Source organism: Maniola jurtina, chromosome 11 (genome assembly GCF_905333055.1).
Source record: "Maniola jurtina chromosome 11, ilManJurt1.1, whole genome shotgun sequence".
NCBI lineage: Eukaryota > Metazoa > Arthropoda > Insecta > Lepidoptera > Nymphalidae > Maniola > Maniola jurtina.
This window is the reverse complement of record NC_060039.1, coordinates 7,336,426-7,363,727: the sequence shown is the minus strand read 5'-3', so window position 1 is coordinate 7,363,727 and position 27,302 is coordinate 7,336,426. Positions and strand designations below refer to the sequence as shown.

General features: G+C 38.3%; 1 protein-coding gene across 10 annotated transcripts in view; it reads left to right on the top strand.

The window, feature by feature from the left end:
- The window catches only part of LOC123869417 (WD repeat and FYVE domain-containing protein 3), a 43,623-nt gene extending 17,484 nt beyond the window's left edge, over positions 1-26,139 (top strand). For 7 of the 10 annotated variants that reach the window (XM_045912325.1, XM_045912329.1, XM_045912328.1 and 4 more), the window contains 37 exons: positions 114-335; positions 1,075-1,224; positions 1,785-1,954; positions 2,345-2,719; positions 2,844-3,128; positions 3,370-3,950; positions 4,041-4,193; positions 4,553-4,847; positions 5,324-5,444; positions 5,945-6,123; positions 7,242-7,316; positions 8,042-8,251; positions 8,981-9,159; positions 10,551-10,729; positions 11,285-11,487; positions 12,302-12,486; positions 12,931-13,189; positions 13,570-13,715; positions 13,974-14,071; positions 14,894-14,991; positions 15,241-15,470; positions 15,943-16,048; positions 16,411-16,560; positions 16,840-17,058; positions 17,391-17,542; positions 17,615-17,742; positions 18,215-18,449; positions 18,581-18,807; positions 19,200-19,453; positions 20,094-20,339; positions 20,718-20,900; positions 21,371-21,647; positions 22,154-22,441; positions 22,706-22,894; positions 23,395-23,552; positions 23,881-23,988; positions 24,597-26,139. In XM_045912325.1, the coding sequence (XP_045768281.1) occupies positions 114-335; positions 1,075-1,224; positions 1,785-1,954; positions 2,345-2,719; positions 2,844-3,128; positions 3,370-3,950; positions 4,041-4,193; positions 4,553-4,847; positions 5,324-5,444; positions 5,945-6,123; positions 7,242-7,316; positions 8,042-8,251; positions 8,981-9,159; positions 10,551-10,729; positions 11,285-11,487; positions 12,302-12,486; positions 12,931-13,189; positions 13,570-13,715; positions 13,974-14,071; positions 14,894-14,991; positions 15,241-15,470; positions 15,943-16,048; positions 16,411-16,560; positions 16,840-17,058; positions 17,391-17,542; positions 17,615-17,742; positions 18,215-18,449; positions 18,581-18,807; positions 19,200-19,453; positions 20,094-20,339; positions 20,718-20,900; positions 21,371-21,647; positions 22,154-22,441; positions 22,706-22,894; positions 23,395-23,552; positions 23,881-23,988; positions 24,597-24,761 (7,478 nt within the window). In that variant the 3' untranslated portion in view covers positions 24,762-26,139. The remainder of the gene's footprint in view (positions 1-113; positions 336-1,074; positions 1,225-1,784; positions 1,955-2,344; positions 2,720-2,843; positions 3,129-3,369; positions 3,951-4,040; positions 4,194-4,552; positions 4,848-5,323; positions 5,445-5,944; positions 6,124-7,241; positions 7,317-8,041; positions 8,252-8,980; positions 9,160-10,550; positions 10,730-11,284; positions 11,488-12,301; positions 12,487-12,930; positions 13,190-13,569; positions 13,716-13,973; positions 14,072-14,893; positions 14,992-15,240; positions 15,471-15,942; positions 16,049-16,410; positions 16,561-16,839; positions 17,059-17,390; positions 17,543-17,614; positions 17,743-18,214; positions 18,450-18,580; positions 18,808-19,199; positions 19,454-20,093; positions 20,340-20,717; positions 20,901-21,370; positions 21,648-22,153; positions 22,442-22,705; positions 22,895-23,394; positions 23,553-23,880; positions 23,989-24,596) is intronic. The other 3 variants (XM_045912327.1, XM_045912331.1, XM_045912330.1) reach the window with 1 other exon arrangement.
- Positions 26,140-27,302: the final 1,163 nt, after the last annotated feature.

Sequence of the window (27,302 nt, the reverse complement as noted above, 5' to 3'; positions counted from 1 at the left end):
AAACACACGTCACACACAGCTTACCTTTGACACCTAAGTCATTCTGTGCAGAAATTAAAAAAAACTTCACGTAAATGCCAAGATACGGGACTAAATTTTTTAATTATTTTCAGGGGACAGAGTATTTCCACCTCAAACGGGATTAACTTATTCAACGTGGATTTGTGTGGAAAAGTATTCGGATCCTAGGACGGACCCGCATTGCGTGCGATTGTTGACATTAGTAAGGAACATCAACAATACTCGAGACGAACATCTCGTATGCCTCACTGTGGTGCTATCTGCGAGGGACAAGGCCATTATTGTATCTACACAGGAAACTTTGGTTCCACATAGTAAGTTACTCTTAGACTTTGTTTTTTGTTACAACACATCACATAGTAACATGCAGAGAGTCAGTCGAAAAAACTCTTCGTTTTGAACCTATTTTCAGAACCGTATAAGATGCTGCGATTTCTCTGAAGATCAAACAGAATGCCGTTTTATTCGACATTCTGTGCGCACTTTAATGAGCTTGAGCATTTTAAAGGTATAAATAAAGACAGCAACTTTCTTCAAAAGTGCATAGTTCTACAAGTACCTAAGGGATTTAGAAAGTTAAATAATGATTAGAAATAACGCCATGTTGAGTTTTCTGTGATGTCACTTTATATGACCATAGTTATTATTATTAACTTTATGAAGGAAAATAATCTAAAAAGAACAGGAGGTAAAAGTCAAAGCTGTGTACTAACTTTAAGAAGCGAAAGTACCTGAAAAATCAGTTACCAATTTCGATGGAAAGACAACATACAAACAAGGCAACCTAATGAAAAGCTTTTAAGATTAAAGATAGGTTTTGGCATGGATACATTTTTTATGTTGTTTCAGTCGTGTATATTATCTTACTTGGTTTAGAACTCTAGATTCTAGAGTTCTAGACCAAGTAAGACCAAGTAAGAGGTAGCACCGACAGATCTTTTAGAGTCCAGAAGATCTGTCGGTGATACGTCCCCACTATGACCTTGCTACTCACTAGTTAAATTTAAACTGCTATAAATGGAACTGCTTCAATGATTAAACATTGTTTTCAAGATGTGGGAGAGTGGGAACCGGACGGCGGTGGCGAGTGCGGCGCGCGGGTTTGGTGTCCCGACCTGCAGCACGAGGGGCAGTGGCACCACCTCGCCTTGCTCTTCAACCGCGCCGTGCTCAAGAACTCTTCCTTCTCACTTTATCTCGACGGTAACTACTCTAAGGCGACTATTACTAATTTGGCATTTTAATCCCTGACAAAATTGACGCCGAAAATCAAGTGTCTATAGTAGGTACGCGACATATGCTATCGCGTGCCGCGTGCTATAGATGATATCTTTGATCTATCAGTCCACCTTGCAGATTACGATTTAATTTGATGCTAAGTTTTGCTGCCTAGTAGACTCCAGTATATTGACTACACCGAAAATACATTAAAATTGTTTTAAGCTCAATAAGCCACCTAAACTGTAATTTTGTATGTTCAATATTTTCTAATTTAGATTTTTAATAAAAGACCATCTGTAACTTATTTTGGAGTGTCTTAAATCTCGTCAAACTTGTTGAAATTAATCTACGTGTAATTTATATTTTATTTTATTTTATGTTATTTTATTTTCTAATTTTGGATTTGAAAATTAAATTTATACGTGGGTGGTTTGCACATTTAAATTTAAAACAGTTAAAATTAATTCTTCAATTTTTTAGTGGTCTTAACATAAAACGGTCCTTCGAGCCGGATTTTACTGACAAAAGACGTGTAACCATAGGTCAGCATATGCATTCGGGAAAATTACACTACGTGAGCGCGAACCCCGGAGGCGGAGCGGCGACGCTGTCGGGTGCGTCCAGCGTTTACTGCGTCATTGGCACGCCGCCGCAGTGGCGCCGGTACTCGCGCCTAGTGTGGCGACAAGGCCCGGCACTGCTGCTAGAGGATGTGAGTATAATATAACGATCCTTCGAGCCGGATGTTACTTACGAAAGATGTGTAACCAGAGGTCAGCATATGCATTCGGGAAAATTACACTACGTGAGCGCGAACCCCGCAGGGGGTGTGGCGACGCTGTGGGGCGCGTCTCTGTGTGTGATGTGACCCACTCTGCCGTAATTATTTCAAATTGTTGTGATCTTATGTTATGAATATTATCTTCCATTAATTTTATTATCATATATTAGTTGTTGCCAGGGGGAAAATAAATCTGACTGGCCTTAGGTCAGTCAACATTTGATCTTATCACTGAAATTTTTCTAGTTTAAAGGTTTCTTAATTCCACAGTACCATCAAATGTGTTCCCTTGTAATCAAATCTGTCTTTGTTCATTTTAAGGTACTTTCCCCTCAAACAATCTCCACAATCTACCAGCTTGGCCCTCACTACGTCGGCACGTTACAAGCCCCGTTACCTCCCGGCCACAGTCAGGAGCGCTTGCCGCCATTGATTGCTGAAGAAAAGGTCGTGTTTGGAATCAACGCGCGCGCAATGTCGCAACTAACACTCGCCAAAATTCGAAAAGTTTACAGCAAAAATGACAATAAAGCGATAGCGAAGCAGCTGGGTATGTCTTCCCATGAGAATGCGACTCCTATAAGGATACTGCACAATTCAGCGGGACATCTGATGGGCCCTGCGAGATGTTTAGGAGGCACGGTCGTTGGATATTTGGGAGTTAGAGTGTTCTGCCCGAAGCCAGCAGCTATTATGGTAAGTATTATTTACGTAATTTGTCAGGCTAATATTTAAAAGGTGTAATACATTATGTCTAATATTCATGATATACAGCTCGATGGACTAATTTTTTTTAAAGTCTGTGTCCATATCTTTATAGATCGATACAGTCGGCGGATGCTCAGTTTTACTGGGATTGATAGCCATGGCACAAGATGTGGAATGTTTATACGCGGGAGTTAAAGCGCTTGTATGTGTAGTGCGGTCGAATAAAGCGGCACAAGCTGAGATGGACCGCCGGAAAGGATACCAAACACTAGCGATGTTGTTGAAACGAAAGAAACAATTGCTCAATTCACATATACTGCATTTAATATTTGGCCTCGTTGGCACAGTCGACAGTCAAAAGGAGACCTCGTCAATACCAAATCTAACTGCATTTCAGGTAAGTTTTTGATAAGGTAAATTTTTTAACTCTTCTATCATAAATGTAGATGATTAGGACCACACTCACGTGTTTAGTCGACGTAAGTCCGACTAGTTTCGATTTTAATTTTCAAGATTACGTCGCTCGACTAAACACGTGAGTATAGACGTAATCGTAATGGAAATCGCTCACGATAGTTTAAATGCTAAAAAAACTCTTCTATTGTTTGTTGATCAATAATGAAGGTATTAAATTTTAGGATCTAATCTGCGAATTAGAAGTATGGATAGGCGCACCAGGAGGACTTATAAAATCGCTTCTAGAGCATTTACTGGAGTTAGCTACGGAAACCGCTCACAGAACGCACAACCTACGCACAATGAGGGAGCTGCAACTAGTCCCGAAACTCCTATATATAGTCAATGAAGTAAAAGTTCCAAGCACAAAGAATGTTCTCATACGTCTGCTAGCTACGTTGTTAGGTAGCGGCCCACCGCGACCTAGTGACTTGTTATGTTTAGGCCAGTTTTTGGCTTACACACTGCCTTTACCTTCACAATCTGAACACGGAATCGTTATACTCGAGGATTTCGAGCACGAATGCGAAGGGGAGCACATCATATTAAGGAATAAATGTCTGTCAATTTTATATTTTCTATTATTCACCACGACAAATTTGGAAAACACACATGTTTCTGACGAGGTGTCGAGAGTGCTGGGTTTGGACTGGCTGCTGAGTTTCATGCAGGAGAATGTTCACCACACCACAGTTTTGTTGGCCTGGAAAATATTAGTCATACTTTGCTCCGGTCAAGGACAGCAGTCACCAATAATGCAGAGGTAATATGTTTCGCTTTTTAAAAATACTTAATCCGAATGATTTTATATCTTTTCACTAAAGTGATCTATAAAAAATCAATTTGTTAATAGATTTCGCGAAGGCGTAGGCAATGGCGGCTGGCTCCGGCACACTGAGCTAGTAGCGTCGCAACAGGCGGGCGTTGTACTGACGGCGGCCGTACATTCGCACTCGCATCTCCATACACAACTTTTGTACACCTCTGGCTTCACTCTGCTTGCCTGGTATGTGCTGACTTGTTTCCACTTTTTATTTAGTCTTGCTATGAATAGATATTTTTATTTTTGAAATAAGTACAGATTTTTGAACCGATTCGTTTTTTTATTCAATAAGATACCTTAGGAGATGCTCCCATACAAAATCCTGGATTCAACTTTTTATTCTTGGTGCTACAGGGTTCCTGCCTGCCTAAGTTCGATTCCAGAACTGTTGTTTGAACTCCAAGTCCCAACTCCTCAACCCCGATGATGTAGGGTACATCACTCCTAAACGATAGAGGTTCAGGAACTGATGATGACGAAATAACTCATAGACTTCATTTTTCTCTCCTAACCAATATCTTTTATTTCATTTTTTCTTATAGGTTGTCACTCAACCACTTACAAATACCGGAACTATACTACTTGCTATTCGGACTTGCGCTCGGTCAGCCGATGCGTTACGTGGCTTGTGACAAAGTTATATCAGTGGACCGAGTATGGGCCGCTGCTTGGGGTGGCGCGGCTCCGTCCAGACAATCGTCTGCTGCCGTGGCCGCCAAAATTACTTTATGCCCTGAAGCAGTGGTGATATTGCTCGCATGTGTTCGGGCTTTGATACACGCGGAGACCGGGTCTTTACCGGACTGGCTGAACGATCATCCAGTAGCAATAATACAGGTATGAAAAATATATAAAACTATAGGATGCCCGCGACTTCGTCCGCGTGGATTTAAGTTTTTAAAGGTCCCGTGGGAACTGTTTGATTTTCCGGGATAAAAAGTTGCCTATGTCAATTACAGATACGCAAGCTACCTCAGTACCTTTCATACAAATCGGTTAAGCAGATGGGTTTTTGGGAATCCCGTGAGAACTCTTTGATTTTCCGGGATAAAAAGTAGTATATGTCCCCGGGATGTAAGCTAACCCTGTACCAAATTTCGTGAGAAGCGGTTAAACTGTTAGGCCGTGAAAAGGTAGCAGATAGACAGACACTTTCGCATTTATAATATGTATGGATAACAGCTTTTCTATGTGTATTTCACTGTACAGAATAGCAGAATAACGTCAGATTTATTCTGTCTAGGATTTATAGGAATTCGTTTGTGGGAGAAAACTTATTCCGTTATTATTATCGACCTTCTATTATGTTCTAGGTGTTATTTTCCTTCTACAATACGCTGGCAGATTTCGTTACACTAATGATGAGTGCCGAAGTTTTGACAGCATTGGCATCGACGCTTTTCCCCCCGAATACAACAAACGATATTCACATGCGTAAGTATACTTAGTACAACTATTTATTGCATTATTTATGATTACATGGTAAGCTCCTTTAAAGCTATAAAAGATTCAAAAACTTGTGTAGAAAAATATTATGTCTGTTGAGGAGCATTACTTTCTAATCTTACTGGGATCGACAGAAAAGTTCATAAAGTTTACTGCACAAGTATATGCTAGGCAGTGAGTACAGGTAGTATGCGCATTCTTCGTTTGTTTTAAGCCAACCCCACATTTGAATTGCTAAAATAAAAGTATTTTATTTTTTCAATTATAACAATATTTCACACTGTAGCGTATTGCCGCTACATTTTTCCGTAGTCTAAATCACTGCATATCATTCTGGTGGTAACTAGCCGTGGCCGAAGCCGTCCACCAGTCCAGATCTGAGCCAATTTAGAAATTTTTAATTCCTTAATATTGTTCCCCAAAACTCGAAAACTTATAAGGTCATAGCACACATTGCGGGAGGTTCTCAAAAAGATTTCCCATTGCAGCGATATGTGAAAGTGGCGACAGTTCGGGCGCGTCCACACCAGGGTCAGAAAAGGATGTAGTGATAATCGGTAGCTCTGCCTCCCTCACACAACATCCCGCTCGTCAAGCCGTCATGGATTTTCTAAGGGTCATCGTTCTAGACTCCCTTCCACTTAACGTCACCGCTAAAGCTTCACCAGTGAGTATACACCTTTATTACTTTACATTAAACTAAACTAACAAAATAGGTTTTAACTTATCGTTTTTCAAAACAAACCCAAGCTAAAAAAAGTAAACCAACCGCAGCCTTGGATTATCCGCTATTTTGAAGTTAAGAGATATCGTATATCGTTGAACCCCATTGCTTACATTGGAGAAAAGGATGTATAGTACTAGTACCAGATAGTAAATATTACACATCGAGATATATAAAGAGTTGATCGACCGTTTCGGCTTCGTGAAGCGTCGTCTCTGTCTCTCATACCTATAGCTATGTGACGTTCTGTCACTGACTTGTCAGTTTCAACGACAAACGATGCTTTACGAAGCTGATGCTGCTGATAATCCCTTTCCAAAGCTTGATGTGTCTGACAGGTATAGCTGTCTTTTCACCAGACATGTGCGACGAGGCGAATGCGTGAGGAATAGGGATGTGCATAAAATCCACCAATAGAATCGCTTCGTTTTCGAACTTAGCTCGTAACTTTTGTATCCACCACAGCTAAAAAGAGCTCAGCTTCAAAATTGCAGTAATCCTCGCTACGATCATCGCATATCTCTGATGGAAAGGCAAAAGTCAAAGAGATCTGTATACATTACGAATATAGGGAATTCTTGGGAATGCATGTTCAGCAACAATGAATGGAAAAACAATATTTAAATTAAGATTCAATAAGCTTTATCAATTCAAACATATTCTTCTAAATGAATAAATTAAAATACCTAAACATTGCCAAGTCTAACAATTGCGGTAATGCTTATCGAATTTTAATAATTCCGGTGTGATTTAATAACTTACCAAGAGCAGTTTCATGGGCAGTAAGCTTTTCAGTTTATTTGATAGTAAAGAATGGAACTGCTCAACAGTACTAGCACCAAACTTTATAGTAATGATTTTGATAATTGCAATACTACTGGTTGTTTGATCCTTCTACTATTGGCTAAAATTTACAGTTATACCAAAAGTACCATATATTTGGCCTTAAAGAACACTTGCGGTTGTCACAATGCCTGTATCACAAGTTTGGTGTTAGGTTCAAGAAGCAAAAGTGAGAGTTTAACTAACCGCTTACAGTGAGTGTTGGATATTGTTTCTAGAACGCCGTCCCCTCTGACTCAGTGCCACCGTCAATGTTTTGTACCCCCTGCGCTACAAGATCATACTTTTATTGCGTAAATATGCGAAATAGTTTACTTTTCTACATCAAAGTATTATAATCATAACTAACGCTTTATTAATGCTTCGATTAAAAAACTTCCATGATCTAATTTTAATCGGAATGCGGGTTTCTTCTTCATTATAATCCCTTAGTTGTATCCAATTGCTTGTCTATTTAAAAGGGAAATATATTATGGTCTCTGTGTATGGCTTTTGGGCTTTAAAATATTTAAAAATGTATATTACGAAACTAAATTAGATTTATGTATAATGATCTCGTCTTTATCGTGATAAATTACAAATGACATTCTCAAAAATCAAAAAAATGATGTGAAAAAATTGCATCTCTAATATTTTACTTGTCCTAAATTCTTCAAATATCTAACTTTGCACGCCTTGCAATCTTAACGATTAAATGAGGAGCTCGCAAACTAAACGGTGTAATTTCATGAAATTAAATTTTATAGGATGAGCAAAAACTGAAAGTTTTGATCGAAATCAGGAACTTTGGGAACTGTTAAGTTTGAAAATTAATTCAAGTTTGAATTTAGTAATCGAAATTATAACTTTAGGCCGAATTTAGTACAGTTTTAGACCGTTTTGTTTCAAAAGAAATAAATTCAGATTGGTATTCAGTGAAAAAAAGTATTTATGAAATATAATCACACAGTTTTGTTCGCCAGTTTCTCAATAATTTTGAGAAACTTTCATAAATAAAATAACTAATATTTATTTTCAGGTAATAGACCTTGTTCTAGACGCGTCTCCTCCTAATTCGAACAGTCAGCAACAAATAGAATATCAAACCGAAGTCCTTACGAGTATAATGGAAAACTTGTTGAATACTGAACTGTTTGGTACGGAATCGAATATTTCTAACGTTTGCTACTTGGCAGCTCGACTTGTAGATAAGTTGTGGCAGGGACAGCTATCGAGGGATCCTCACGAGGTAAAGTTTTTTTGGGTTTTAGGTTTTTCCAAGTATTTTTATTACTCGTATATATAAAAAATCTTTAGAGATACATTCGCTCTAGCAAGCGCCAACAAAGGGTTCTAAATCCTGCGTTAGTTGGCCTTCAGTGGTAAGGTTATGGAGGCGTTAGTAAGGCCGACCGCACTCTGGATTCGTTTTCGTACGAATCTGGTTCTTGCGAAAACGTAGGAACAAGTACGAACAATCCCGATTACAAATACTATGGGAGCGCGCAGACTGGGTGCGAGTTAGTCCTACTTAGGTATACGTGCGTGTAGTTCCGGTGTCGGAAAACAATCCGAACTTGTTGGGATATTTAAATCACTTTTATGCGTTGTACACACACAGAACATAAAAAAATGGATGTACAACAATTGATTAACTTGATTTACGGACACAAATGTTAGTGGGATCAAGGTGGGATCAAAGAAGATAATTATAATACAGATTATTCATCAGCCATCACACACAGAAGATGACTTCACGAAAGCGATATCACCGGGACACTGTCCATTTGATATAGAAAAACGTATTCGCGCGCGTATTATTTATGCGCGCACGTAATTCGTACGACTCGACTAATATTGATACAAATCCGCATCCAAAGTGCGATTAACGGGTTGTGGACGTTTGATAAGACCAATATACACGCATCATAAAATCAATTTTAAAGTAACAAATAAAAGATTGCCAATTTTTCCTTAGGTGTTCGACTTCTTAGTGAAACTAGTAACACAAGCCAAGAAAAAATCATCAGTAATATCTCTAGAGGGCTTGCACCATTGTCTGAACAGAACGATACTATTTCTTTTATCCCGCTCTACTGAATCCATCGCCGACCAAATGTCTGTGCTTGAAGCGTTACACAAACTCACAACTAACAGGTAATACGTTTTCTGATATGTTTCTTTTCTGATATAACTTGGCCCGTGATTGCGATCTCACCTGATGGTAAGTGATGATGCAGTCTAAGCTGGAAACGGGCTAACTTGGAAGGGCTATGGCAGGTTAATTAAATCCATACCCCTGATCGGTTTCTACGTGGCATCGTACCGGAAGCTAAATCGCTTGGCGCACTTGGCCAGCGTGGTGAACTATGGCCAAACCCTTCTGGTTCTGAAAGCAGACCCATGAGCCGGCGATGTGTTGATGATGATGATATTATTGAAAGATAATAAATTTTTAACTTTATAACAAAATTTAAAACTAGATGTTTTTTCAAGTCTAAAACATCATAATTAAACTAATCTGCACTACAGGGTGGAGTTCACCGACTTTTAAAACGGCTGATTATTAGAAAACCGGCTGATTAAGTGATTTTTACTGTTCACCAGCACTTAACCGAGGTTTGCAGCCCTAAAACGGCCGTTTAACCTAACCGAGCGCGGAAGGGTCGTTTAACCAGGGTTTCCACATTTTTACATCTGTTGTGCCTTTGTGTACAGATCAATTTAGATTATTTTGGTTTGTCTTTGCGTTGTTCATTTCAGTAGCGTGCAACAAGTGTTTGATGTAATGGTTGGAAATAATTTCCTTACTTACTTATCTTAATTTCCACTATATTTTGATATTTTAAAACCAACTCCGAACTGATGCGCTTGTCGTCACTTGAAAAATCACTTGTACACATTTTTGGCCCTCCATTTTAATATTGAAATTATTTTAAACACTAGAATCTCTTAAAATCATCTTTAAATGCACACACAAATAATTACGGCAACACGACAGCAAAAAATCAACAGTCCAACACGTGCAGGACACATGATCACGACTGTGACGTCGGGGCCCCGAAGTTGTAAATTTGGGACGGTTACTACCTGGCAAAATTTAGAACAATAGTGTAGTTCATCTTACCCATAGCGTCTTTGTACTTTTCCAGTTGAAAGTATTTTATTTTATGCTCCTAAATATAGGCGTCACAGTTTGTTGTGTTGAATAGTAATGACAATGTGTCTTCGCTAACGCATTGCGTTTTAGCGTTCGTTCGTAGCAGTAGCGTAGCTGAGAACAGATGGTGTTCCGCCGATTTAGTAACCATGCTACACTTTTTCGTGATGAACAGTAAATATTAAAACGGTTGTTTAAACGACGGTTTCGAAATAACCAGCTGATTTAGCAACCGTTGTTTATGTAGCTTTCGGCGAACTCCAGTCTTAGTTGCCGATATTTTTTCTTTCCATGTATCCTTAACAACTGTCTTTTTATATGGCCGATTAAAAAAACTCAACTCTTGAAAAATTGTTCTTTATTCAAATAATATGATTCCTGCTCGCAGGTTACTTATATTCGGTGCAGGGAATCACGAATTAGAATTCGTGGGATGTCTCACGTATTGCTTGCTTCAACTGAGCGCTAACATGAAGATAGCCCTGGATTCGCACATGCGCACTACGTGGCATGTCAATCCTAGCGGCGATCTGGAATCCAGGGACGACAAACTTACAGCACACCAAGGTAAAAATTGTATATATATGTAGGTTATACAAAATGAGAACTCACTCGCCATTTTAACTTAACTGTCATGTCAAAAGTACGGTTCAGCTTTCAAATAAGAACTAAAATCGTACTTTTGACATGACAGTTGACACATAAAGTTAAAATGGCGAGTGAGTTCTCATTTTTTACGCATTATACTTTCAGTGTTAATTTTACAGGATTAGAAAAAAGGCCCACTCAGAATAAACTGAAAAGCCCGAGCATAATCAATGTTGAGACGCTTTGAAGATAAATCCTTGTTGTACTTGGGCTTCTTGTTTAAAAAACACTCATCATTAAATTCATAAATTCTTTATCATAAGATGCTTGCTATATTCGAAATGAAGTTTGGCGTCTGCTAGAGGAAATATTCGGGTCAATTTATCTGTTTATATATGTTTATTTATCATTATCTTCAACGTTTTGCCTTCTTTTATCTTTCAGTTTATAATTATTTTATTTATATTAATTGAAAAAAAAAACCTTGAATGTTAGTAATTCCAAATTACCATACATATCAAGATTGTTTAACAGGTCGTAATTTAATGGCCGGCGCGGCAAGGCGCGTTTGGGAAGAGTTGTACGCGTGCAAGAAACCCGCTATCGAGGAGGTGTTTAAGGTGACTCTGGTGCCGACCACTGCCAACGCCCGCGCGCCTGATCTCACTGCAGTGCGCGAACAACTCAATGAAAGCGCTCACAAGCTGTGGATCAACTATATTGATATAGAGAGAAAGGTACGTGGAAGATTTAATGCAGAAATAATCATGTCAGTTATTATCGAAAGTCGAAGGGCTGATATTTCAATCGCCAAAAAAAAAACTAACTAACGGATTGATGAGTAAATTTGAGATTTGGTCAGATTTTCGATAGAAAAACTGTCAAACGTCAAATTTATTCGTCAAATTCGTAATTCGTTTATTCGTCAATGTTTTTTTGGCGATTGAAAAATCAGCCCTGAGACATTTGCTTTAATTACTATTTACTTATTATATATTTTTTTTTATATATTTATTTATTTATTTATATATTTACTGTATAGTATGTACCTATTAGAGTGTATGTCTATGTATACGTAATTGTATATATACATGATGACTCCTCGTCTTATCCTGTAGGTTCGTACATACGGGTTACCTGGGAGAGATCACTTTAGTGATAAGGTCGCCCTTTGTATTTTTATCTTTATCATTTATTATTTTCTTTGTAATTTTGTGCAATAAAGATGTTTAAATAAATAAATAAAAATACTTACTATTACTATTTAATTACTATTTACTTTTGTTACTTTAAATCGGTTCTATGTTCATAAATTGCTCTAAATAGATAAAGCATGGGGTTCAATTTTCAAACAATATTCTGTACAATATTTGAAACTAGCAACCACCTGTGGGTTCGATTTCGAAAAATCCGGCTTCATTAAAATTCAGTTTTTAGATCCAAGTGTTTGGGCTGGTCAGTGAGCCAAGTCTTTTCATTTTACATGTCTCTTTAGCTGTCAAAAGTAACTTAAATGCCTATACTGTAATTGGAATATTATATCTATACTAGGCGGTATATCGAGTACCATGGGAGCTGCACAATCAAATCCAATCGAAGATACAAAAAGTGACAGGCGGCCTGACGCGACTAGCGTCCCGTACTAAAGTGAAGAAGGAAGACTCCGCCAAACTGCGCCCGCAGCCGCCGCGGGAACACGCGCTTGCGTACATGCAAGATCACGTACAGTTAGTTAGGTATGATTCCAATTTTGACCTAAACTCCGAAAACCCCCTTCAAGATTTGTTCATGTATCCAACAAAAATTGCAATGTAAAAGATTTACCGAAAATCTATCCTGAATAGAACAACAAGATCATTTTAAATATTCAAATAAACTTTTAGAAGTGTTTTTAAATAGTCAAATTAATCAATTGTACCACTGGTTCGGAATACCAGTTGTACCCCAAAAAAAACCATGAGTTCGTCGAAGACCGGTTTTGAATACAAATACTATTTGCCACTAAATTGAAAACTGTTACACACTGTATTTAGAGAATGTAATTAAGGCATCTTTATATGTATCTTCGTATCATCATAGTTCAAAATTGCGTAATTATGCTGCGTAAATTAGAGATCAAAACTGCGTAAACTATATTTCGACATATTTTGCATAAATAATATCAAGGTCAATTTATTCAGACAAGCTTGGGGAGTTCAACTGGCAGCGGCAACTAACACTAGTGCACACACGACGCGGTACGTCCAAGCCGAGTGGAGCGGGGCGTGGCGGGAACTGACCCGCGAGAGGGGCCTGTGGGGCCCCACTCGCCCTTCGCCCCTCGACAAATGGGCCTTGCACTGCACCGAGGGGCCCTGTCGCATGCGCAAGCAACTGCGGCGCAACCATGCCTTCTACACGCATTACCCCTACCGACCAGAACTTGAGCGGACTGACAATGTAAGTTACGATATAATACCACTACTTAATTTTTCTTTAGGGCGAATACAGGAAAAGTTTATTGTTTTAATCAGATATATCTTTCAATTTAATAATATAACAAGGTTAATGAAATGAGTTTTATTCTCAAAATAATATGAATAAATGTGGCATTATTCATGTTAATACGCACATTATTCATATTAGTACACTAACGCTACGAATAACAAAAAACCATGTGAACGCTGCGGGTCACATGTAAGCTGACAACATTTCTCTTTATGAAAATTTTGTAAAATTTTGAATAAAGAAAACAAAAAATTAGTTCAGTGACCTAATAGTACATTATGATAATTTTTTCTTATTAGCATTGATTTAAGAGCTATATCAAATTTGTGCAGAAACAATTGAAATACAAAGTGGCACAAAGCCGAGACAGTAAGGAATACTACCGGGTGTACCAACAGTGGCGCACTTCGATCAACTTGGGGGAAGCCGAGGGCATTGACACTACTGAGATAGCCAGTTACGAGGAAGAAATACCAAGGTAAAGTATTCTAAACTGTACTGTATTATGCCTACTTTAAAAGACCTCAAAGAGAAGAAAATCTACTTGATTAAAATTTAAATATCGTGACTTGTATAGAAAAATAATGGTTCGGTTGAAATCGAGCGCGACTTTAGTCCCAACTATATATTAGTTAAGAACACGTGCAATCGTTATGGTATTCTTGCTGCAACAATGCCATTAGTGTGAGAGTCAGCCAATCGAACCAAAATAATGAAATTATTCTTTATGTTGCAGTAATAAAGACCTGTCAATTGATGTGAGCAATGAGAATGGGTCGCCGTCAGACCTCGTCAGCAGCGGAGTCGTGAGCCGAAAGCCGAATTCAGTTGAAGGTATATAAATGCTCATATAACGTATTACCACCTTTAAAATGGTTACAAAACCACCTTAAGGAACACCTTGCAACCATTTTAAAGGTGGTAAAACTAGGAACCATTTTGGAAGAACAAGTAGTTGTTGCACTATCAGTATTCTGCGATAAAATAAACTTCTTACCATGAACCACAATCTAAAGATACTCATTTGTTCATTTTATTTATGGAGTGTAGAGTGCAGGTCTAATGATAGTGATCGCATATGGGGAAAGTTGAAAAAGTGACCGGCTATAAACAGCAAATGACAGTCCAAAATTCCTCCAAAATGGCGTAGGCAAATGGTGTGGTATGAATGTAGTAGTTGTTAACGGATTTGAGTACCTATGCCGAGTCAGGAAAAATATGTTTAGTGATTAGAGTTGCTAGTGACAGTCCAGTATACCATAGCTCAACAATTTTCGTAGTCCAACATTGTTTATTTCTCTATCCTTTTCTAATTTAGAACTTAGCACTCTTTTGAAAGTTTACCCGGTGGCTACTGTAGCGCCATCCTTATGTGGCACATTTTAACGGACACTTTTTCTTACACGGAGATCGTTATCCTTATCTCTACACTCCATAATTTTAGATAGATGAAATCTTTATTGGACACAAAACATGAAAAGGAACACAACACAAAAGGAAGACACAGAAAAAAACAATTGTCTGCAAAGGCGGCCTTATCGCTTAGAGCAATCCCCACCAGGCAACCTTTGGTGAAAGAAGAAGCTAGTGTTGGATAGTACTAACACGCAAAGAATTATTCAAAACTATTTTATTTCATTTTATAATTGTTTTTAGCCAATGAAGACGGTCCAGATGTTGAGGATGAGGACGAGCAGCAGTCTCCTCCGCCTGATAATCAAACTCTTCTCCGATTACTAGAACATCACGAAAAGGTATCACCTTATCTTTGAATTTCTCTTTTGACAATATGGGCTCTAATTCGGTTGTACAAAATCTCTAAACTAAATGAACAAGTTTAAAAGATTAACATCCTTTTCACAATGAGCCATAGGGTAAAGGACGGCACGCCATATTTCGAATGTACTATAATTCACTTTTTAAAATACAAATGGTTTGTTGCCTATCTGGAATTTTGTAATATTTTTTAATTAATATTTGATACTACTGATGAATGCTTTCAGATCTCCCACATGTTCCGTTGCGCACGGATTCAAGGTCTCGATACAACTGAAGGCCTTTTACTATTTGGTCGTGAACATTGCTACGTAATAGATGGCTTTACTCTTCTAAAGAACAGAGAAATTCGCGACTTGGACAGCTGCCCTGACGACTATGAACCTATATTACCCAGCCAAGGGATACAAAAGAGCAATCAAAGACAGTGCTCCAAATTTTTGTATGAGGATATCAGGTATGAGTAAAATATATCGAGGGTCGAGGGGAAAATATATCGAGAGTCGCAAAGAACAAACAGTTATCTACAAAAACTTAATTTTCTTCAGGTTTTTAATTCTAAACGGTTTTTTGAATCACAAAGCTATTCAACTAATACTGTTAACTGGAGGTACATGTCCGTTTTTACTTGGTTATTTTTTGAAAAATGGGTGAAGTTGCACGATAAAATACGGGCAAAATACGAGATAAAATATAGTGGAGTTATAAGAATTTTTGTTCCAAATAATCCAACGATAGAATAAGAAATTTTAAGTTCACTTATGCTAAAACTCAATTTTGCCAAAATTGTAATTTATTTTTGCGACCGGTCGATATTTCTTATTATGATAGTATTGAAAAAAATCATATTGACATAACTGTATTTGCCATTGTTGTAACTGTCTGAAGTTATGGCAGGTATGTGATACTGAATAAATTATCTTTTCTAGGGAGGTTCATAAAAGAAGATATTTATTACAACCCATAGCTTTGGAGGTATTTTCCAGCGATGGTCGAAATTATTTGCTGGCGTTCCCAAGAAAAGTGCGAAACAAGGTAAGTCTATAGGCGTACGAAACTAGGCAACTATGTTTTTCTTTTAAATAAGATCCATGTAAATTCATGCATATTCTATTATTATTTATTAAAACCAGCCAAGTGCGAGTCTTGCACACTATACAATGCGGGTTCGAAAAATACTAAATCACTAAAACTACAAAATAAGGCAAATAGTTATTGGCATTAGATTGTGTTAAGGTAGTATAATAATTACGCTAAGTTTTTGCTAACCTTCTGTTTATGCCCTGTATAGCTCTGTTAATCTAATAATTGGCCTGGGGTAACGTCATGTACAGTCAATACATGCATTCTTGGGTTTGCTAAAAAGTAGGAAAAACAATTAGAATATAATTTTGCAGGTGTACAGTAGGTTCACAGCACTCGCGACCGGCATGTCGGACAGCGCCGCCGGCTCGGTGGCGGGGCAGAAGCGCGGCGTCGCCGTGGAGCAGCCGGCCGGCCTTCTTGCTACTCTGATTGGAGACACCTCTGTAACTCAGCGGTGGTTGGTAAGTACAAAATCGAAAATATTGAAAAATAGTTGAAACTTGTAATTAACAGGGTGTCTAGACAGCCTCAAGCGGTTGCTTGATAATCAAAATATCCAATTACAAGTGTTTCTTAACGTAAAAATTAATAGGTCTCAATCCTAAGAAAATCTTAAATCGAACTCGAATATTATCTATAAGTTGGTTTTTTGAACTTTTCTATTATGGCGGGGTCCAGGATAATGTTACTGTCATAATCTTAAAGAATGTTACTGAACCTATAAGTATTTGTTGTTTCAGAGAGGTGAAATTTCAAATTTCCAATACTTGATGCACCTCAACACACTAGCTGGTCGATCGTACAATGATCTCATGCAGTACCCAGTCTTCCCCTGGATTCTCGCCGACTATGACTCTTTAGAACTAGATTTGACTCATCCGTCGACATTCCGCGATTTAGCGAAACCTATGGGTGCACAAAGTCCTGATAGATTAGAGCAGTTTAGAAAAAGATATAAGGTAAGAAAAATCTCATTTTTTTTTACATATTTCGAATTATAGAGTCTCCAATGCAAAAAGTCGATTAGTCACAAATCCTTAATTTAAAAACGTCAGTGTTATAATACTATCCAAAAAGAATCATATCGACTTTTTGCAGTGGAAACGTGAAATGGGCATAAAAGAGAATGCTTTTTATAGAACTATCTCTTTCAGTATTAGTAATGTTTAAGTTTTAAAATGTTTGAAGCCTGCATTTCTAATTTTATAAATGACAAAAATGGGCTTAGACACTTGCGATGCAGCCTCCTATTCGACTATATCAGGTTTGCTAAAATTTTGATTTCTTTTAGGAATGGGACGACCCGCACGGTGAAACGCCCCCTTATCATTACGGTACGCACTATTCTTCTGCCATGATCGTTTGTTCGTATCTCGTCCGAATGGAACCTTTCACGCAACACTTCTTGAGACTGCAAGGAGGACATTTTGATTTGGCTGATAGGTATGGAAATAAGTCTAAGGAAGCTAGTAAAATTTTCGATTTTGTACTAACCGGGTCTTGATGAACTTGCAGAATGTTTCATTCCATCAAAGAAGCTTGGAATTCCGCGTCACGACATAATATGGCCGATGTGAAGGAATTGATACCAGAATTCTTTTACTTGCCAGAGTTTTTGGAGAATTCCAACAATTTCGATTTGGGTAAGTCCTTATATGAGCAAATAATGCGTTTGCAAAATTTTAATACCTGCACTTCACCACAAAAATCCGAAAATCATAATTAGTATAATCTTTTCACAATAATAAAATTCCACAGTCAATTTGCAACTTACCTTTACATACGTTTAAAAAATCTATTAAATAAGTATGCTCCAGAAAAGAACCGGTTACACAATTGAAGATTATGTAAGTGATAAAAGAGCGTGAATTTGACTTTCAGCTCGTTCCAGCAATACGCGGGACTACAATTAATTATTATTATTTATATGTGGCATAGTATTGTAAATTAAATATTTCAAAAGAGGAAGTACCGAGTTTCTTGCTGGTTCTTCTCGGTATGCCCATCTCTAACCAGTGGTAGATTCAGTAACAATACAAAAGCTCATTTGAACAAAAAGCCTTTCTATTTATGTCTACGTTTATAGATGCTAACTTAATAATGGTTTATTCTTAGGTTCCAAGCAATCTGGAGTAGCTTTAGGCGACGTGGTACTTCCTCCGTGGGCAAAAGGTGACCCGCGCGAATTTATTCGGTTACATCGCGCTGCGCTAGAATCTGACTATGTATCACACAGACTGCACCATTGGATTGATCTTGTGTTTGGGTACAAGCAGCAAGGTCCACCGGCTGTGGAAGCTTGCAATGTCTTCCACCATCTGTTTTATGAAGGCAACGTTGATATATATAAGTAAGTGAATTCAAACCAAACTAATTTTTATATCCCACACTGTGCATAAGTATAAAAATATTATGTTCTCAGAATTTATTTAAAACTCGCTAGCAAATTCAGAAACTCATAATTCAAATTCTTGATTTTAGTATTGACGACCCGTTAAAGAAAAATGCTACCATAGGTTTTATTAACAACTTCGGTCAAATACCAAAACAGTTATTCAAAAAAGCGCATCCAAGTAAGAAAATGTCTCAGCGGAGTTCGACAATTTTGGACCCTAACAACATAATGCCATCTCAAGGAATCACGCCGCCCGAGAAGCTGTTCTTCCATAATTTGGAAAATTTGAGGCCTTCCTTGCAACCAGTTAAAGGTACAAATGTTAATATTATTCAGCCTAGAACTTTGCAAATATACTCGTAAAATCTGTTGTGAAAGTTAGTATTAAGGAATGGAGGCAAACCTAAAAAACTTTGCTTTATTACAATTAGATACCACATTTTGAATTGTTATTATTATAGATAGGTCTAATAAAAATATCAATCCTGCAGAATTGTACTGAGTATAAAAAATAAATCTGATATAATAAAAACGGTTAAAAACAACAAAACAAGTTTAATTTTCCGTTGTTTTTTGCAGATTTCTAAAAACGCTAAAAATTCACTATCAGCTTTCGTTAGACATACTATAATAATATTCTGTCGTATGCTTAGAATTTAGAGTGTTTTTTTTTTCATTAACCAATCAATTTAATACTCTTTGCAGAAGTGAAAGGCCCAGTCGGTCAAATTCTCTACACTGACAAATCAATATTAGCCGTAGAACAGAACAAAGTGTTAATGCCTCCGACATACAATAAGTATGTGGCGTGGGGCTTTGCCGACCACTCGCTACGGATTGGCAACTATGATAACGACAAAGCTATATTCGTGTGCGAGACAGTCGCGCAGGCTTGCGGCGAAATTGTCGCGTGTGTTTGTCTGTCAGATAAGACTATAGTTACGGCTGGGACGAGCACGGTAAGTTTGTGTTCATATTTTTATTTTGTTGGGGCATCCAATAGGTTAAAATTATGAAAATAGAGTACTAACATTAAATCATTGGTATTACGCATAATTTGTAGATCCACTTATAGGTTTCCATAGCTTGCGATAAAATAAATCTAATTGAGCTAGAGAAAAGAAGAAAAATTAAAAGAGAAAGTGAGGCAAGAAGATATGTTAATAATGATTGTAACCACTAAGCTGTGTCAAAATATTCCAGAGGAAATATATAAAAATAACATCCATAGTCTCACAGTGAGAAAGATCGACTTGTATGCTCTAGTGATTCCATCGGATTTAACGTAAAATACTTTTACTGTAAACGTGACTATCTTTAATTCAGTTCTACACAAATCCTATTCAGTTAACATGTCAATTTAATTTTGTTAGAGTTTTGTCCCCTCAAACTTAGACGCCGATAGTCGTGACTTTTAGTTGTACAAGAATCGCACTACGCATAAGTCGTTGCATTTGTGCATTCCCTTAGCAACAACACTACAGAGTACTTAGTAATTATACCTTTTGACTGATGCGATGGACGAAATTAATATTATCGGTGGTTCAAAAATATTATATTTCGTGGTGGAAATAATAGTCTTATTAAAATTGTACCTAGGTGGTGACAGTATGGCAATATTGGGCGCGGCGACGTCGTTTAGTGGTAAAGACATGCCTCTACGGGCACGAGGAAGCAGTGACTTGCCTCGCTGCCAGCGCGGCGTACAACCTCGTCGTGAGCGGCAGCAGGGACGGCCAGCTCATCGTGTGGGACGTGGAGCGCGGCGCGTTTGTGCGACAGCTCATACCGCCCAAAATACGCTCCCCGCCCCCCGTCTCGGCGTTAGCCATCGACGAACTTACTGTGAGTTATTTAGGTTATTTAATTAAGACTACCTGACTCACCCCAAGTTCACTGGAAATTTTGAAAATCCATGAGGGGGTGGGATTTCCAAAAATCCTAAAACATTTCTTTATTGCCGTCGAAACCCCAAATACCTTTCAAACATAAAACTTAAAAAAGGCGAACTTTCACATATAATTTCATCCCCTATTCAACACCTTCTGAGGTTTGAATTAGTAAAAACTTTTATTATTTATGTTTATCTCTAATATTTTCTTTATAATGCCTACAAAGACGGTTCAGAAAGGTCGTGAAAATCCACTTATTCATCTTCACGCTACCTTTTAAGAATTTGAAAATTAATCTGGGTGGTAAAAAATATAAAACCCACATGTTTAGGGTGACATAGCAACATGTAGCGGCAGTTGGCTGCACGTTTGGTCCATCAACGGCACCCTGCTGGGCGCCGTGGACACGGGCGGCGAGCGCGCGCCGCAGGTGCTGTGCGTGGCGTTCAGCCAGACGCGCGAGTGGGACCCGCTCAATGTCGTCATCACCGGCTCCACGGACGGCGTAGTCAGGGTATAACCTCTCTCTTTTCTATCTAATAAAGACTTATAGAACGAGAATCTTCGTCAACGATAAATTCAGCAAATAGGGCAATACATCATCTTCGTCTTTATGATAAACACCGCCGGGCCACTATTTCTTCTCTGAATGAGAAGATGAGAACGTTATCGTCCGCTACGCGGGCCCAGTACGGATTTGCAGACTTCACCTTTGATAACACTGTGGGGAACTCCCAAGCGTGCAGATTTCCTCAAGATGTTTTCCTTCACCGTTAAAGCAAGTGACATTTAATAGTTTAAAACCCACATAACTCTGATAAGTTAGGGGGATACGCGTTAGTCAGTAATCTGAGAATTTTGACGTGACTGTTTCATCGAACATCTCTGAGTGCGTGTCGTTCTTTTGGGCCTAAGGGTAAGATTATTATTAGGATGCTTTTATTATAAACTAACTTGCATCTAAAAAAGATTAAATTTCTACAGATGTGGTCAATTGATTACATAGCAAAAACTGTAGAAGAGGAAGAAAAGAGCATCGATGTGGAAAGCATAGAACTACCGTCAAGTTCCATAGAAACGGATAAAATTAAATACGTGCAAAAACTCTCCATACAAGACAGTGAGGAGGCTAAATCTGAGAGTGAAGTAAAATCTGAAAGTGACATAAAGACTGAGGATATTGAGCCATGCGAAAGGGAGGCAGCTATCAAACGAGTAGAGGAGTTAGTTAAACAAATGAGCTTGTCACAGGAAAATGGAGGTACGTGAAATTCAGTTTTAGATTGGCTAAAAGTTGATAAAATAACGTTTTTTATTTTTATTTTATGTTGACTGTTGTCTTGTTGAACTTGTTAAAAATACATTGTATTATTAGACTCGAAATAATGTCAATTACTATGTTAACTCGTCGCCTCTTTCATTACGCTTTCGCACGTTTGTAACAGTTCGTTCGATTTCGGCGCTTGCTAACCTTCGGCTTCGGCCAAAACGTCGTTCCATTTAGGCTGAAGCCGAAGTCAAAGGATCGGTCAGACACTATTAATCCATACCTAATATGTATTATAAATGCGAAAGTGTGTCTGTCTGCTAGCTTTTAACCGATTTTGACGAAATTTGGTACAGCGTTAGCCTACATCCCAGGGAACATACATAGGCTACTTTTTATACCGGAAAATCAAAAAGTTTCCACGGGATTTGTAAAAATCCTATATCCACGTGGACGAAGTCGCGGATATCATCTAGTTATACAATATTATAATTTCACAGGAAACCTTACAAAATCCGCTTCAGAAAGTTCTCTTTCCGACACTGGAGAAACTACAAGCGCAAAAGAATCTGCGCGTCGACACGACGAGAAAGACACGTGCAGCGACAACGAGGAGCCGCAGTACGAGCGGAAGGAGGACGTCGACTCCTGCGAAGAGTCCAAAGAGGAATATGACAATGAGAAAGACTTGGACGGGGACAAAGATATGTCGCATAGGACCAAACTGCAGAAGCAGGGGAATGTTGTGTTGCGACGCAAATCCAAAGGCAATCCGTTGTATCGTAAAAGTAAGAAATCATTATTACTTGGAAGTATTTTCTTAAAAACGTTCCAACCCACAATCAAGTCAAAATTGAGAATTGAAAAAACTGATTATAGTTGAGTAATTACATGCCACATCGCAAGACAAATATGATGATACGGGATATTTCTTTTGCGATGCGACATGTCATTTTATCGTGATAGCACAGCCTGTAATTATGTCTCAATTTTGTCTTAATGGTGAGTGAGTTCTCAAAATGTATGCACTTATACAATAATATTATTTAAAGGTGGTGGCAGCATAGGCGATTCTAGTGAAACAAGCTCAGTAGATACCGCGCAGTCTATGGAGGCGCCAGAGAGCGGGCTGCGGCCGAGCAAGTCAGACACCAGCCTTACTGACTCCTTCGTCGTGCTCTCTGCACCCTCGTCCCCCGCGCCTCACCATCGAGCGCCTGTAAAGGACACTACCTATATGGGTAAGTTTTCTCTCTGCGGCGTATTGCTCAGGGAATGCTAAGAAATGGTAGGAGATTGGAGGATGGAGGGATAGTAATGTTGTGGGTTCCCAGGTCATTTCGCATACAACTTTACTAAGAAAATAAGATTTCGACTGTTAGCTGTTATGGTTATCAATCAGATCTTGGTGATAATAACTGGGACCAATGTCTTAACGTGCAGAGGCCAGCTTTTAAGAGCATTCCCATCAATTTCTTGCCAATGTAATAAGAAGAGAACAGTCTGTTTTCACTGTCAAATTGTAACGTTAAAGAATTGTACAAACTACGTTATATAGCAAAGCGCATTTGTATTTTATTTGTGTTAATATGCGCACAGTTACTATGTTATATTGTTGATTGTTATTTTAATACTCAAAACTATGAGACACTTACAAATCTGATTCGAAAGACCATAACGCCTGCCCCGCCCACCCTAAGACCCAAGGCCTGTTTAAGTGTGTGTGTTTATTGTCTTTTAGACACGGGGACAACCTGGGTTCGTCGCCTCGTGCTGCGCGGCAAACTCACCATGCACACGGCGTACGAGCGGCGCGACAACGCCTGCCCCGCCTCCGTCACGGCCGTCGCCGCCGCCCGCAGCGGCCGCGGCCTGGCCGTCGGGGACGCTAGAGGACGGGTGAGGATAGTTGTCAGAGTATATAATCGTCAACTGATAGATGTCCATGCTGGACATAGGTCTCCTGTAGGGATTTTCCACACTACAGGAGAAACTCCAAGCATAGGTGTCTCCATTGCCCGCCGCTGTGACTGAGCTTTCTTATGAGGCCCATAGTTAGCGACCATGTCTCGGATCCTTATGTCATCAATGACAACAAGCACTGTTCAAAGACTTTGGTCAGCAAGCACTGAGGAATTCCTGAGGAGAATTGAGTAAGAATATATGTATAGACAGATAATAATATAATATCATCTTTTTTATGGAGCATTTTGACGTTTGGTCACAGATATTCCGCTGGTCAGCGCCGGACATGTCAAGCGCGGCGGGTGCCAAGGGCGGGCCGGCCGACCACTGGATCCGCGATGACACGGCGCCCTTCTGCACGCAGTGCCAGGTATGGAGCATCATATTCCAATGCAATCCATCAGTTCGTATGCGTCCATTGCTAGACAGAATTTTCGAGAGTGTCATACACATAACACGTCATACTTATAGTTACAGCTGATAAAGTACTAACGTATTAGCACAGGTTACGGCAGTTTTTCCTTCAAAAAAGTTGAGTGTGTGATGTGATTACACCGCCCATGAACAATTGCTGTACCAAAGAAACCGCCAATGCGTCGCCGGCCTTTCAGGAAATTATTGATCCTCCCCTTGAATAACTCCATGTTGAAATCTAGTAGGAACAACGTCGGGTTCCGCATTTTGCATGTGCGGTAGTACTGTAACTAATATTATAAAAGCGAAAGTTTGTTTGTATGTATGTGTGTGTGTGTGTGTGTGTGTGTGTATGTTTATTATTCTTTCACGCAAAAACTACTAGACGGATTTGGCTGAAATTTGGAATAGAGATACAAGTAGATTTTCCCTGGATTAACACATAGGCTCCTTTTTATCCGGGAAAATCAAATACATAGTTCCCACAGGATTTAGAAAAACCTTAATCCACGCGAACGAAGTCGCGAGCATCATCTAGTAGTTCAATATATTGTGCGGGCGCAGGTTCGCTTCACGGCGCTGGAGCGGCGCCACCACTGCCGCGAGTGCGGCGCCGTGTTCTGCGGCCGCTGCTCGCGCTACGAGGCGCCCGTGCGCCGCCTGCGCGCGCTGCGCCCCGTGCGCGTGTGCCAGCGCTGCCACACCAACATACACGCTGCCAACGAGTAAGCACCGAGGAACAGACGGAGGATCACTAACTAAACTCAGCTTAATGACTTTAATATAGGGTTGAAATTGGCATACTGAAAACAAAAAACAACACGAAGGACGCGCGCTGCGCTTGTACTTATGCCGTCGCCCTTATGCCAAATAGGAGATTCACTACCTATACTCAACTTTAATTTCTTTGGCATAACGTTGAAATTGGCATACTGAAAACTACACGAAGGACGCGCGCTGCCCTTGTACTTATGGCTTCGCCTTTATGCCAAAGTAGTTTGAGTCATAAAGAAAAACGTCACGCCTTGACTGTCTGTGTGCCTTGCTCCTTAGTGCACAGTGCGGCATTCACTAAAGATCTACAGCCGCGACCTAAATCAAATATCTACTCGAGAATCTGAGACTAGAAATTAACATATTATGTGCGTGAAACTGCCATTTAGTATGGACGGGAAAAGGATAAAAACTTTACCGTCCCGTTTTCGTGCATACTAACTAACATTTGGCAGATTTACGCGCAGTTAATGTTTACTTCCAAAAGTTACACTATAACCTCTGACGGATTGCTTGTCGCGCCCATTTACAGACACACAATACATAGTACATACACACACGTACACAGTAAATAAAACAATGATTTCTTTGTTCGTCCAATGCGTATGCGGTCTGTTGAAAGTTAAAGTCCTTATTCGAATTTTCCGTATACGCCGCGTGCAGTGTAAAAAATGAAACCTGACTCAGTGACGTCATTGTACAGTGCGCAAAGAACGCAGTAAATGTACTGAAAACAGTCCAAAAGGCAAGGGGAAGTGCGGTTCCTCAAGTTCCTCTCGGATCTCTAGTTTACCGTGCACAAGTAGTACGCATTAAAAGAATATAAATAAATACTTAACTGTTTCGTTCCCTCAAATCTAATAATAATTTGTATGTATATCGTCACCACATGACACTGCTACCACGATATTGTAGTTTGTTTTCAAACTAAGACTGACTTTTTCCCATTCGCCTCTCTCTTTAACGTGAATTTTTTTTTTACGCTGATTAACCAAACTTGATTTACTTACACAACGTAAATGAATACTTGAAAAGATTTTTTTTTTAAATTAATTCATGTAGGTTGCTGTATATGAAATAAATTCATTTAATTTCAAGGAATCACTCATGCATAGGCCTCTTCACGACTTATTTATAACATTTGTTTATTCATATAGTAACCTTGAGTTGAATTTTGTACATATTTGCTATATATATCCTGCATAATTTAATATATGCGTAAATTGTTACACGGATAATGGATGTGGAACAATTCTCTGCCAAGAGATAGATAAAATTAACTAAAACCTGATACCAATTACTAAACATATGGAATGTATCCAAAGTAATAGATGTAACTAGCTCTTAGCAAGAACTGTTTATAATATTATTACGACTAAGCAGTTAACTCTATTATTGCTCGCTATTTTATTGATAAGGTTGCATGCGGTCAGCATTCAAATATATGTTCGTAAAATCTTTGCGTTTCGCTGAGTAACTTAATTAAAATCTATATACTAATAAATAAAATTAAAGTGACTGTTTGAACGGGCTAATCTTCGGAATGGTTAAACCTATTTTGACGGGACTTTCACAGACAAGTAGAGGCTTAACCGAGGAGTACCATTAGCTACTTTCTTTAACCGACTTTAAAAATGGAGGAGTTGTGTTTTTCTACCGATGCACTTGATATCTCCGAGATTTCTGAAACGATTTGCGTATTTTTTTTTAAATCGATATAGAAACTTTGCGACATTGTTCCATAAAAAATTTGTGTCCCAACTCCTCAATCCTGATGCTGCAGGGGATCTGACCAATCCACGCGGGTGAAGCTGCGGGCATCATCTTGTATAAAATATAATGTCAAAAGACAAATATAAAAGACTTTGAAATTACATTGGAGCATTCGCTTTCAACTATAAATGCAATACTTACCTATTTGCAGCTTTTTAGTGTAAAATAAAGGATCAGATAAATTAAATTATTTAATTTAAATATAAAATCATTCAAAATACATACTTATTGAAGCAGTCTTTAATATTTATATTGTATGTAAAAACATAGAAATTAGGTATACATTGCTATTAATGCATATTTATTTTGAATTTGATATTGTAATTTTATAAAACAAAAACAGTATTATTTTATATTTCGTAATGGATTAGATCTCGATATGAAAAATGATTAAGTATTTATTAAAAAAAAAAATGATAAAAATGTTTTTTTAAAATAATTTATTGAATTAATTTACTTATTACTAATTAATGTAATAAATTGTACAATTTATTAAATTGTGGCATCTTATTATTTTGTTATTTTTCCAATATTTAAAATATTAACTTAATGTTATTCATTGATTTAAAATTGTGATATTTTTATTTTTGCCTTTATAGATTTGTAATGGATTGTCTAGTTTATTTAAAGTATTTTAAGTGAAACTATTATTATTATGTACATGAATAAAGATTGTATTAATGTTAGTGCTAGTCATGTTTTATAGAGAACCTTTTGATGTTC